The sequence below is a fragment of the Lathyrus oleraceus genome, chromosome 1 (genome assembly GCF_024323335.1).
Source record: "Lathyrus oleraceus cultivar Zhongwan6 chromosome 1, CAAS_Psat_ZW6_1.0, whole genome shotgun sequence".
Classification (NCBI taxonomy): domain Eukaryota; kingdom Viridiplantae; phylum Streptophyta; class Magnoliopsida; order Fabales; family Fabaceae; genus Lathyrus; species Lathyrus oleraceus.
This window is the reverse complement of record NC_066579.1, coordinates 459,760,931-459,774,563: the sequence shown is the minus strand read 5'-3', so window position 1 is coordinate 459,774,563 and position 13,633 is coordinate 459,760,931. Positions and strand designations below refer to the sequence as shown.

Here is a 13,633-nt window from a genome sequence, read left to right as displayed (position 1 = left end):
TGCTTGAGTAAAATCCGAAGATGCATCTCCGAAAATAATGGAAGACAGATCCAGAGATGTATCTCCGAAAATAATGCAGAGAAAATCCAGAGATGCATCTCGGGAAAAACTTGTGATTGTCTCAGCCCCATGGCAAATACGTCATTTCTGCCCTAACAGACCCAAAAAACTTCAATGTATGTTCTAATAGCCTATCAATTTCGTTTACACTACTACATAATGTACCTAAAACATCTAATATATCCTAAAAAACTAACTGATAATCAAAACATAAGAAGATAAGAAAATTTGGAAAACTTACCTTAAGAAATTGATCAATAAGAAGGAAAAGAAATTGATTAATGAGAAGGAGCAATTCGATATTATAAGATGCTGAAAAAAGAGCTCCAATGATATAAGTTTGATTGAATGGATGCATAGGTAAAATTGTTGCAGATCTCAAATGACTTTTTTGAGAATTTTTGAGAAAAATCAAGGGAGAATTTTTTTTGAGAATCTCCGGACCACCAACTAACTTTTGAATAAATGGTGTTTATGAAAATACCTAAACTCTATATATTGCCATCTCTATATTCAACTCATTTTTATATAAATGCATTTATAAATTATTTTATTTTATTTTTAATCAGAATTAATTTTATAAAACCAATTTTATAAAACCAATTTTTATGATGCAGATACAAACACACACTTATTTTAATACACACCTTGTTTCATATATGAAAATGTTTAGAATTTTTTTATATATAAGAAAATGTTATAACTTTTAAAATGCAATAATTATTTATTTTGTTTTATACCGTAATTCCTTTTTAAAAAATATGTATCTGTTCATATAAATGAGACTCATCATTTTCTAAAATCATTAAATGCAGGGCCATATTTGAAGTAAAATGTCAAAATTAGGATTTAATGATTTCATAAGTCTTGTGTTTTTTTTCTTTTTTATTGTCTATATAGAGTGAAAAAATTGTATTTTTCAAATTATCTAAACTTGCCCTATGAATATAAAAGTTATTAAAAAAAATTTAAATCCAAATTGATTGAATGATAATTTGAAAATATGATTGAAATAATTAATTTTACTTATATTTACCCACAAACATAAGTAAACTTGTTGTTTATACTTAGACAGCTGCATTTTTAAAACTCATTTGTTCTAATTTCGCACTATAATTAGTTTGTTCTTTACTTTACATTTATACTAAAAGACTAAATCCATAGTTCAAATCGTTCCGTTCAAGTTAATGACAATAGAAGCTCTCATCCAATTATTTGTCAACCTCAGTGGAATAGTTGCAAGTGCTAGATTGTTGTCACTAACCATTGGCTTGAGTCTTAAGCATGGAAGCCATGGATTCTAAATATCACAAAAATTCAATCAGGAAACTATTACACATAAATGAGTATCAAAATGAAAAGAAAAAAATTAAGCTCTCAAAGATTTGATCATTCTCAATTACTTTTTTATGTCTGAAAATTAACATGCAGCCACAATTTCAATCAATAAGCTTCTCCCCAATGACAAATCATGCAATGAGTCACTGCATTTTGTGGCAGTTTGTCTGCCTATTAAACTATACTCTCTATAACTAACTGATAATTCCTTGTGCAGCTAGTATAACCTATGTCAATAACCAAGTCTTCATCAAGATCATGCAAGTACAGGCTAAATCATTTAAGGATCAATTGTCTCTAACTTATGCACCGAGACAACGTCTATGACATTCCTATATAGCTCATAGTTTAAAAACCAAAATCTAAAAATTGAATAATAGAAGCTAATGAAAGTGAAACAATCATATACAATATCAATTAAATGAAAGTTGGCATGTTGCAGAGGCCCTAGGGCATGAGGACAAATTTCTTTCTAATTCAGGTGATCGTTCCCCGATGCACCAAATTATCATGGTTTGTAAAACAGCTGCATTCTTTAGAATATATCTTGCTACCGTTAACTCACCTTGTAAGCTTGTGAGTGAAAAGCCCCAAAGAGTGCAAGTTGTAAGGTTTGATGAAAGGCAACATGGAACAAATTCTGGATCTTCCCAATTTTCTATAGAGTACTCATCCGAACCACTTGGTAACTTCTGTTAACAATGCAAATAGAATAAAACATAAGATATAGGTTAAAAAAAGATAAATCAAACATGGTTCTCAAAATTAACAAACCTGATGAAAGTCAAACCTTTGAAGCTTAGGGCAGTGTTGGAGCACTTCCACAACTCTATACCAATCATAGTTAAGCTCCAAATGGGTCAAATTATGGAAGATAGGGAAAATATTAGGGCCATCGCCCTAAATTAGGTAGAAAAACAAAGTATCAGATATTAAGACGAAATCCATTGATGGACCAGAACGGATCGGAATAGAGCATAATGGAATGTAGAGGAACGGAACGGGGCAGAATGGAACATAGATTTCACCACTCCATTGTTTATGTATTTTATAAAGTGACAGAACAGAACAGAACAAATTATCTCATTTCATTGCATACTCTCCAAATCGGGGAGAATGGGATGAAATGAATTTCATTATGTTTCAATCCAAACAATGAAATTCAATTATTTAGCACTCCATTCCACCACATAAACATAGCCTAAAATAAAATAAAGATAATTCAGAATTTCATCATTTCATTCCATTGGCATGCATCATAAATTCATATAAAAATCAAACAAACCTTCAAAAAGTCTATGTTCAGAAACTTCAGATTTGAAAGTGCTTTCAACCAAAAATCACAACAACAGCCTCTGATATATGCTGTAGTCAAATTGCTTAAGCTTGAGCTCTTAAAAACATTATCAAACTCAAGAAGAGTTTCCAAACCGCCAAAATTGACATCAAATACATCTAAATCTTCAAGAACAGGACAACCAGCTAGAAGCAAAATAAATTCTTCATATTCATCAAAGTAGATTTCTTTCAAATGAAGCACTTTAAGTGATGGAAATCCAACAAAATCAAAGGAAAAACATTCCTTCACATGGAACCAATGAAGCTTGAGAGAAACTAGGGTTCTACAATTGAATACACTAAAAGGCAATTTAGGGAATTTTCGATTTCGATGTTTATCCACATTACGAAGAACATCGAGATAGAGATCAAGATGTTGAACATTGCATTCAACTGCATAATCCACCCAATTTGTGATATTGGGATTGCTAGGACAAAAAGCGAGTTTAGGGTAAAAATATTCAATGTCGAGGAAGAAACCGTTGATGGAATGATTACCGGCGGCTTCTCGGGAGAGTATAATTTTGTACACGAATTCGTTGAAGCGATAATTGTCTGCTAGGTTTTTCAATCTCGTGTCGCTGAAATGAAGAAGGGGAACGTGACGCCATAGATGAATCCATCGCTTTGAAAGAATGCTTGTGGCTATGGCTTGTGTGGTGGGAACGAATGAGAGGATGTGGGTGAGGATCTCGTCGGGAAAAGTTCCGATCCTATCCATCGCCGCCGTTGAAATTTCGGCCGGAACTGTTCTTTGCCGGTGTTATTCACGGTGCCATCCCTCAACCAAAATTTGAAGGGTTTTAGTTTTTTTTAAACAAATTTTAGGGTTTATACATTTTATTTATTTGTTTATAAAAAAATTAGACAAATAAATAATAAATAATACATGGATTTAATAGAGATGCTTTGTCTAATAAATATGTTACTCTAATATATTATATAAATAATATAAAAATTTCGATTTAATTTGACGGAATACGGGTGTATCATCCATTTTATTCATAATATAATTATTTAAATTTTATATTTTCAATGGACTTGACTTTGATATTATTAAGTGTTTATTTGAGGTTGTTTATTGTTCTCTTAATAATATTTTCAAATTTTATGAAAATTCAAAAATATTATCTTCAATTGTTCGAAATTTGAAATTTGAACGCAATATAATACAACAAATTTTATTAGGGACGCACTTAATACAAACAACAAAAAAAGTTTAAATTACAAAATTCAAGTCCATCCTTTGAAAATTGAACTCTAAACACACCCTTTAAAATTCAAACAATCATGATTTATGCCTAACTTTGTGTTAAACCCTACACTCATGATCATAACATATTTTTTTCTTAAACCCTCCCAAAATATCTTGCATTTTTGTTTAAGAATTTCGCTTCCAAACACGATTCTATTGTTTTTTTGACATTAAAAGTCTCAAAATCATCTCAAATATAAGTAGTATACATGTCTTTTGTTTACGATCATTGAAATAATATGTTTTTTTTTTTTGCATCATGAATATCGTCAGGAAATTGTAATCTGGCGCCTTGAAATGATTGGTTGAGAGATTGAAAGCATATAAAATTCCAGAATCAGTAAGAATGTGAATAAGTAAAAATAATTATCAGTTATACGTTGTTGAATACTTCCTGGTAGACGATGTTAGAAGTGGAAGACTTTGGGTTGTTGTTTTTGTCGTGTATCAAGATTTTGATCCCCGTTTTACTTGCTATCCTTGCAATTTCCACATATATTTGCCCATTACGAAAAACATCTTTTTGGATATACAGTCTAACCGAATCCAAAGATTGTCCATGAGATTTATTAATCGTCATTACATACGAAACAGTGATAGGAAATTGTTTCTTGTTTAGTTTGAAAGGCCAAGGTGATTCGGATGGGGACATATCCATTCTTGGTACGTAAATGACTTTGCCATGTCCCCTCCCTCCCATTATTTCAGCTTCAAGAACATGATTAGCCATTTTAGTAACAATTAGCCTAGTCCTATTGCACAAACCTTCATATTGATCAATGTTTCTCATAAGCATTATAGGGGTCCCTATCTTTAATTTAATGTGGTGGTTGGGCAACCCAGAAGTCCTTAGAGAGCTGAGAAATTCGATACTAAGGACTTTAATAATGGTGTTATCATGAATTTTAGATTTATCAACTGAGTTAGAGTTATAATAACCCCTGGTATCTCCTATAATAATATATCGTATGAATAAATGAGTAACAAATAGAGAAGGAATGATTAGGCTTATAAAAGAAATGTATGAAAGGAGGAAATGTTATGAAAAATATACTTGGCATCATTTGAAGAATATGATTATTGATATGATCAACTACTTCAATGGTTGATGCTAAAATTGCACGACTTTTCAAGTAGTTATAAGATTTATAATTATCCATGAAAGAATGATATTTACTTTCCACAATGGTAACAATTGGGTCATCAAATTGTTGAATTAAAAATTCAGGGGGAATGTCAATATCAGCATAATCGTCATTAGATTCAAAAATATCCTACCTTCACCTAATTTTAAAAGTCATTTGAAAAATTCACCTAATTTTAAAAGCCATTTGAAAAATTCAGCAATATCTCGCTTTTCTTGAGTAGATTGACCTTTTTGTAGCTGCATATTTCGTGTTAACGTCAACACTTCACAAGAACCCCAAATGTAAGATGCATTGATGGTAGAGTGAATGATATCGTATTTATTCCCTCTTGGGATAATAGAATTTTTTTATCTGAAATCTCCACAAAAAACTACAACTTTACATCCGAAAAACTTGATCGAAACTGCTATAATTGCTCATGACATCCCTTAATGTTTTATCAAGTGCTTCAAAATAGAATTTGCTAGCCATATGTGCCTCATCCCAAATAATCAATTTCGTTTGGCGAAGTAGTTCGATGTGGTCATCATCGAAGTCAATCTTGCAAGTTGAATTTTCCATTGTTGGCACAAGAACTTTAAATTTAGAATGAGTGGTCCTACCGCCAGGTAATAACATATATGCAATTCCACTATATGCCACAGTTAAAACAATTTCATGTTTAGCTCTCAAAAAAGTTCACTACGCCAAAAACTGGAATAGACAGCGCACCTTAGAGGGCGCTTTATTACAAAAGCGCTCTCTAAAGTGAAGCGAAAAAATAAGGAGCAATAGACAGCGCACTTTAGATGGCGCTTTTGTAATAAAGCGCCCTCTAAGGTGAAGCGAAAAAATAAGGAGGAGATAGAGGGACAACAATACATGGCGCTTTTTAGAAAGCGCCCTCTAAGGTTACCCTTAGAGGGCGCTTTTAATAAAGCACTGTTATAAGTCCATGTGCATTTCCAGCTTATAAAGCGCTTCTGGAAAGCCTTAGAGAGCGCTTCCATAAGCGCCCTCTTAGGCCCCCTTTAGAGGGCGCTTTTTTTCCACAAGCGCCCTCTAAGGTCCCCTTTAGTAAACATTAAAATTATAACATACTGCGCGTTTTGTTATTTCACTCTCTGTTATTTTCGTTCTTTTTCACGTTAGGGTTCTAAGGCGTTCTCCTTCCACCTTTGTTAGATCTACGACGTTTCCTCCTTCTACCAATCAAAGATACACGATGCATACATTATTACTTGCACTATTGCTTTGTTTTAGCTTTGCCCCATTTCAGTTTTATGTTATTGTTGTCTATGCTACGTTTGTTTCGACCTGTAAAGTTTCAATATTCATAGTCATTTAAATAGTTTGGGTTTATTAGGCAATTGACGGTTGGTTTTTAGTGACCATGATAGCGCATGCAATGGGACTACATTACCTAGTAGTTAGGGTTATACGACCTATGAACATCTGAGTATGTGTCAACACCAGTATCATTAGAAACCTAGGTCCGAATGTGTTTGAATTCTTCATTAACAACCAACCAGTACATAGCGTAGCTAGTAACTTAAGAAGTTTAGGTATGGATGTTATTTGATAGAGTAAATGGAGACATGAATGCCCTGCACAGAGTATCTTATGAAATTGGTTTCTCTTCTGAAATTGTTTTTTGTTTATTCTAATTAGTAATGGATAATACATGGATGTCTTCCAATCGATTGTCGAGAGAGTACGAGAATGGGGTATCAGAATTCGTTAAGTTTGCCGTTGCGCACGCCGAAGACCCCAGTAGAATGATATATCCTTGCTTGGGTTGTTGTTATGGGAAACGGGTTGACGCAGTTCAGTTGACATCGCATCTAATGAGGCATGGAATTGATCGAAGTTATACATGTTGGAATTTGCATGGTGAGAAAAGTAACGAGAATGTTGAACCGGGGGATAGTACGACCTATGCCTCAAACTATAGTGGCGCAGATACATACGATTGTGATCGAGTTGAAGAGATTGCAGAAGCACTTGAAGGAGATCTTAAGGATTGTCCCGAAATGTTTGAGAGGTTGGTAAGTGATGCAGAGAAACCTTTGTATGATGGTTGCACTAAATTCACAAGATTGTCTGCGGTATTAAAGTTGTACAACTTAAAGGCGGGCAATGGATGGTCGGATAAAAGTTTCACAGAGTTATTAGCCCTTTTGAAAGATATGCTTCCTGAGGATAATGTTCTTCCCAATCGAACATATGAGACCAAAAAGATGTTGTGCTCTATTGGCATGAGCTATGATAAGATACATGCATGTCCAAACGATTGCGTTTTGTTTCGAAATGAGTATGCATCGTTAAATGAGTGTCCTAAATGCGGTGTCTCGCGATATAAGAACAAGTTGTCTCCAGCAAAAGTCTTGTGGTATTTTCCTGTTATTCCGAGATTTAGACGCATGTTTCGTAGTGAAACCGATTCAAGACACTTGACCTGGCATGCAGATGAAAGAATTATAGATGGAAAGTATCGACATCCGGCAGATTCACCACAGTGGTTGAAAATTGATAATGATTATCCTGAATTTGGAGAAGAATCAAGAAACCTTCGCTTGGCATTATCTACTGATGGAATGAACCCACACGGTATCCAGAGTATCTCACACAGTACATGGCCTGTGATTATTATGATTTATAACCTACCTCCATGGCTATGTATGAAGCGTAAGTAAATGATGTTGTCTATGTTGATTTCTGGACCTAAACAACCAGGGAATGACATAGACGTGTACTTGAAGCCCTTAATCGAAGATTTAAAGATTTTGTGGGAGACTGGTGTGGAGGTTTATGATGGATATAGGAAAGAAAGTTTCAACTTGAGGGCGATGTTGTTTGGCACAATTAATGATTTTCCAGCATACGGAAATCTATCAGGGTATAGCATAAAAGGTCAATGTGTATGTCCTATTTGTGAAGATAAAACAGATTGGAAGCGCTTGGAGTTTGGTCAGAAGAATGTATTTCTCGGTCATCGGAGATTCTTAAATTCAAATCATCACTACCGTGGATGGAGAAAGGCGTTCAATGGAGAGACAGAACAAGGTAGAGCTTCACCTATATTGACGGGTGATCAAATTTTTGAAAAGGTGAAAGATTTGGATACTCGGTTTGGCAAGCCTTTTGCCCACACACTTGTCAAAAGTGGGTGGAAGAAGAGGTCAGTTTTTTTTGAATTGCCGTATTGGAAGTCCTTGTATGTGAGACATTTTCTTGATGTTATGCATATTGAAAAAAATGTATTTGAAAGTGTTATTGGCACGTTACTCAATATACAAGGAAAGTCTAAGGATGGCCTTAAGGCAAGAAAGGACTTGATAGCGATGGGAATAAGAACTGAATTAGGACCCTTGAAGAAAGGAAAATGAACATATCTACCGCCCGCTGCTTATACTCTATCTAGAAAGGAGAAAAAAACATTGTGTAAGTTTCTAAGTGAAGTTAAAGTTCCAGAAGGGTACTCTTCAGATATTAGAAGACTTGTGTCTATGAAAGACCTCAAGTTAAAGAGTTTAAAGACCCATGATTGTCATGTTATAATGGAACATTTTCTCCCAATAGGTATACGTTCTATTCTTCCAGAAAAAGTAAGAAGCTCTATAACTAAGTTGTGTTCTTTCTTCAAGTCAATTTGCAGTAAGGTGATCAATCCTGCGATCTTACCAATGTTGCAAAAAGAAATCGTTATTACTTTGTGTGAGCTTGAAATGTTTTTTCCTCCATCATTTTTTGACATAATGGTACATCTAGTTGTTCATCTTGTGAAAGAGACACAATTGTGTGGACCAGCTTATATGAGATGGATGTACCCTGTTGAACGTTATATGAAAATATTAAAAGGGTACGTGAAGAACCGAAGTCGACCAGAAGGTTGTATGGTTGAAAGATACATTGTTGAAGAAGCGATTGAGTTTTGTACTGAATATTTGTCTAATGTTCAGTCAATCGGACTCCCCAAGTCTCAGCTTGTCGAAAAGAAAGAAGGAAAAAATCTAATTGGAAATAAAATCGTGGCAGTATCAAGGGTCGAACGGGATCAAGTGCATTTGTATGTTCTGCACAATGAGAATGAGGTTGAGCCGTATGTTGAAATTCACAAGGATGTTCTCCGAGGTTTAAATCCCAATAGAAATGAAAATTGGATAGTACGAGAGCACAATCGATGTTTTATACCTTGGTTTAAGGATCATATTTATTCAAAGTATTATTCAGATCCCGCTTCAATAACAGAAAGGTTGAGATGCTTAGCATATGGTCCAAGTTTCCATGTTTTTTCTTATAGCGCATACACGATTAATGGATACACATTTTATACCAAAGAACAAGATGATAAAAGTACTATGCAGAATAGTGGTGTCACCGTGGTAGCTGAACCAATGCGCATATCAAGTGTGAAGGACTTAAACCCCAAATTTGCAAATCTGTCGTATTTTGGTGTTATCGAGCGCATTTGGGTGTTTGATTATGAGAAGTTTCAGATTCCTATATTTGGTTGCAAGTGGGTTGAAAATAATAACGGCATTCGAATGGATAAGTCAGGATTTTTGCAAGTGGATCTTAATAGGGTGGGATACAAAGATGAGTCTTTTATTCTAGCCTCTCAAGCTAGACAAGTGTTCTATGTCAATATCCGAAAAGTACGAAATGGTCTATAGTTCTTTTTTCCAACAAAGTAATTGATGAAAACACTGGAGATCAAGGTGATATTGATGTTGAGATTGAATCGTTTACCAGAAATGATCAAGATGAGAATATTATATCAAATGATTCATATATTAGAAATGATCATAATGAGGGTATTTGGATCAATCCAACCGTCCGTGTTGTTAAGAGACATGTAGAACATATTCCAACCAAGAAAAGAAAGAGAACTTAGTGAAAAAGGTACAGGTCAAATGATTTTAATTGTTTTCTTTATTACAGGTAAAATGACTTTTATGATTTTAATTGTTTTTACATTTGTCATCTGATTTTAATTGTTTTCTTTATTACAGGTAAAATGGCTATTATGAAGTCAATAATTCGTGCAAGGGGCAAGGGATACTTGAAAGTATCAATTGATATTTGTTTAGATGGAGATGTTCCATTGTCGTCAAGCCTCATTCGCGTAGATGATGATGCTGGATATTTGAAAGTATCCCTCTACGACAATGGAACATGTCCATCTAAACAAATATCAATTCTATCTTCAAAAGATAAGGGACCAAAAATATAAGGGGATTACGCAGCAAATCGAGTCAGTTGCATAAAAAAAAAGGTATAAACACAATTATATGATATTTATGCATAGAAAATGTTAATTCTTGATCTTATACATCACCTAACTAATTTTATGATATTTTAGGTTCATGCTATTGATATTGAACAAAAAGAGGTTGTTGCTAAGAAGACTGCTGCTAGCAAAAAAAACATACATCTCAGAGATGTTTTTGCTACTTAGTTTTATTTCTTTTTAAGTTATGAATTGGTTGTATATTTAGAATCTTTAGAAGTTAAACGATTATGTATCAGTGGATTGTTGTATATGTATGGATTGTTGTATATAAGGCTTGTTGAATGCAATGTGTGAAAAAGGGCTTCAAATTATACAGTTTTGGGTGTACTACTTCAATATACAGGTTGTCTAAAATAAATAAAAAAATATAGCGCTTTTTAAAAAAAAAATTTAAATAACCACCCACTTTAGAGGGCGCTTCCCAAAATAAGCGCCCTCTAAACCCTTTAAATTTCCACTTTAGAGGGCGCTTTCCAGTAAAAGCGCCCTCTAAACCCTTAAAAGTTTCCACTTTAGAGGGAGTTTTCCAGTAAAAGCGCCCTCTAAACCCTTAAATGTTTCCACTTTAGAGGGCGCTTTCTTTAAAAAGCACCCTCTAAAGTGGCTCTTAAAGAGCTTAAAGAGCCACTTTAGACAGCGCTTTTACCAGGAAAAAAAGCGCTGTCTTTACCTATGCCAGCGCCAGATTAGAGGGCGCTTTAAAGCGCTGTTATAGGCCAAAAAAAGCGCCCTCTTTTCCCTTATTTGGCGTAGTGGTTGCAAGTGTTTTCTACGTATATGTTTTACCAGTACCGCCATAGTCATGCAGGAAAAAGACTCCGCATTTTTTATTGGCAACCGCCAACATGATCTTGTCATAGATGTTGTGTTGCTCATCTGGAAAAGACAAATATACACCCATAAATATTTATCTTTGAAGTCTTTCCTTTAGATATGTTCTTATTTGTAAGGTCCTTATTGCTTTACAATATTTATAAATAAGGTCTCTCATTCCATTTTCTTTACATAAACCAGAATATTACATATTTCCATCTTCTATTTGTGTATTTCAATTGCGTAAAACCCTCACTTCAATTTCGGATCTGCGAGGACATATTTCTCGTCGATCCAAAAAACAAATTGAATAATCTCCTGTAATATCCAGAAAATCAGAGAGTTGTCAAGCTCGAGTACCGTTCACCCTCGATAGACAACAAATGGAAGATACGGTTCACCATGCTTGAATTGAAGACGAATGATGATTTGAAAGTTATGTGGAGTACTTTTTACCGTTACTTAATAAATGATCCAATTGAAATGGATGCGACGATTCTAAGATCAACTAAAGGTATCAGGCTTAAATGCACTTTTGGTCCCTCTAGTTTGATGTTTTTTAATTTATAATCCCTCCATTTTAAAAACCAGCTTTTTGGTCTCTCAATTTTAGGCATGGGCGAGTAGGACATCTTTTTCTCACACATTATGAGATGGAATCGATGGAAAAAAAATTATATTAAAATTTGATCCTGAGATGAAACTCAGGATGTTTTAAAGGAGAGTGTGTTTTTCACTCTTAGGGGTTCTCCTCTAAAATATTTCCGGACACATCTTTTTCTCACACAATATGAGATGAAATTGATGAGAAATTTTTTTGTGTTAAAATTTGATCATGAGATGAAACTCAGTATGTTTTAAAGGTTGATATAGAGATGTATCTTTGTAACTCCTTTTAATCCATTAACCTGTGGATTTTTCGGAGATGTATCTCCGAAATATGCTCTATTAATTTAAAACAGAAACAACTACTGAATGGAAAATCAAAATAAATATTAAATAAATTTAACATTACATGCAACATTCTTAATTTATTTTTAAATTTTTTATTAAATAATTTTTTTTAATGACATGGTATTGATTACTAAAATAGTTTATTAATTTATATTCTTTAATAATTAATTAATAACTTAATTAAGTTTGTTTAAAACTATTTTTAGAAATTAATTATTTCAAATATGTTAGTGTCCACATTGTCAATAAGTGAAAGATAAATAAGCACTCCAATTAATTGTAAGCGAACGTGGGACTTAGTGATTAGGTTCTCTCCATGATTCATCATGAACACCGTATTCACCTTACATTACATAATACATTGTCATGAACACCTTACTTTCCACTTCTTTTACTAATTCATCTTTTGAATTGTTGCAAGATGTAATCACCTTACATTACATTACTTTGCCATGGAAGGTACGTTCTTGTGGTTGTTCCTAATGCTTCACCAATGGCTTGGTAGCTTCAATCAAGTTGTTGTTTTGATGCATAATGACTGCCTTTATCTTTTCCAGGAGATACTTGGATTTGCATTTGAGGTATACATACCTGAATAACTAAGCATGGTCATAAATTATTTCCTTGGTTACCCATTAATTCCAAACAAATAAAAATTCCAGATGAATTCATATCAAGATTTGGCAGTGAACTCAACACTCTTGTTACACTTACTGTTCTAGATGGTCGCCAATAGGATATACAACTCAACAAATGCCACAACAACAAATGCCAAGTTTTCAAAAACCAGTGATAAATTTATGAAAAATTGTGGTCTTATAAAGTTGCAGATACATTCTGATTTGAGTGTTTATGAAATTGGCGAAGATTTTTGAGTACTTGATTGATGAGTTTCTTTACATATTTTACCTCTGTTATGTTTCAACTATCATTATTACATCCATATTATGATAAATGGTGGTTTCTAACTCCATTGAATCCATGTTGGACACTCTCCCTCTTCTTAGAGTAATTGTTTTTCATAATAAGGAATGGATAGAAATCCCACATAATTTTTTCACTAAATAATTTAGTCTTTATAATCATCATTATCACGTATGCAACCATGAAAATCTCAAGGGATTCATAGTTTATGAACCAAAAAATTATTTTTAAAATGGAAGGACTAAAAATTAAAAAAAACATTAAATTAAAAAGACCAAAAATATATTGAAGTCTTTTTTTTATAACATATTTGATCTTGATCTTGATCAATGTTGTCGTATAATTTGTATTCAAATATGATCACTTTATCTTAAAAATAATTTTCGTTACTGCAAAAACAAAGACAAACTTAAACTATTTCTACAATTTTTATCACCCACTTTACCAAGTCAAGTTCCTCAATAAATTGGAGGAAAAAACACACATTTTAAGAATTTACTACATAATTGGACTTCAAAACACCAAAAG

At 33.5% G+C, this 13,633-nt stretch overlaps 1 protein-coding gene across 3 annotated transcripts; it reads right to left on the bottom strand.

Moving 5' to 3' along the window:
* Positions 1-1,103: 1,103 nt before the first annotated feature.
* Positions 1,104-3,566, bottom strand: LOC127085371 (putative FBD-associated F-box protein At5g56440). Of its 3 annotated transcripts, none has more exons than XM_051025904.1 (4): positions 2,684-3,566; positions 2,173-2,298; positions 1,964-2,090; positions 1,104-1,360 (listed from the first exon to the last, which is right to left on the bottom strand). In XM_051025904.1, the coding sequence occupies exons 1-4, from the start codon at positions 3,455-3,457 to the stop codon at positions 1,320-1,322; spliced, it is 1,068 nt and encodes a 355-aa protein (XP_050881861.1). In that variant the 5' UTR covers positions 3,458-3,566; the 3' UTR covers positions 1,104-1,319. The 3 variants fall into 3 exon arrangements, with proteins under 3 accessions (XP_050881861.1, XP_050881855.1, XP_050881848.1); XM_051025898.1 differs by lacking the exon at positions 1,104-1,360 and adding an exon at positions 1,430-1,625; XM_051025891.1 differs by lacking the exon at positions 1,104-1,360 and having other exon boundaries at positions 1,629-2,090.
* Between the last annotated feature and the right edge of the window lie 10,067 nt (positions 3,567-13,633).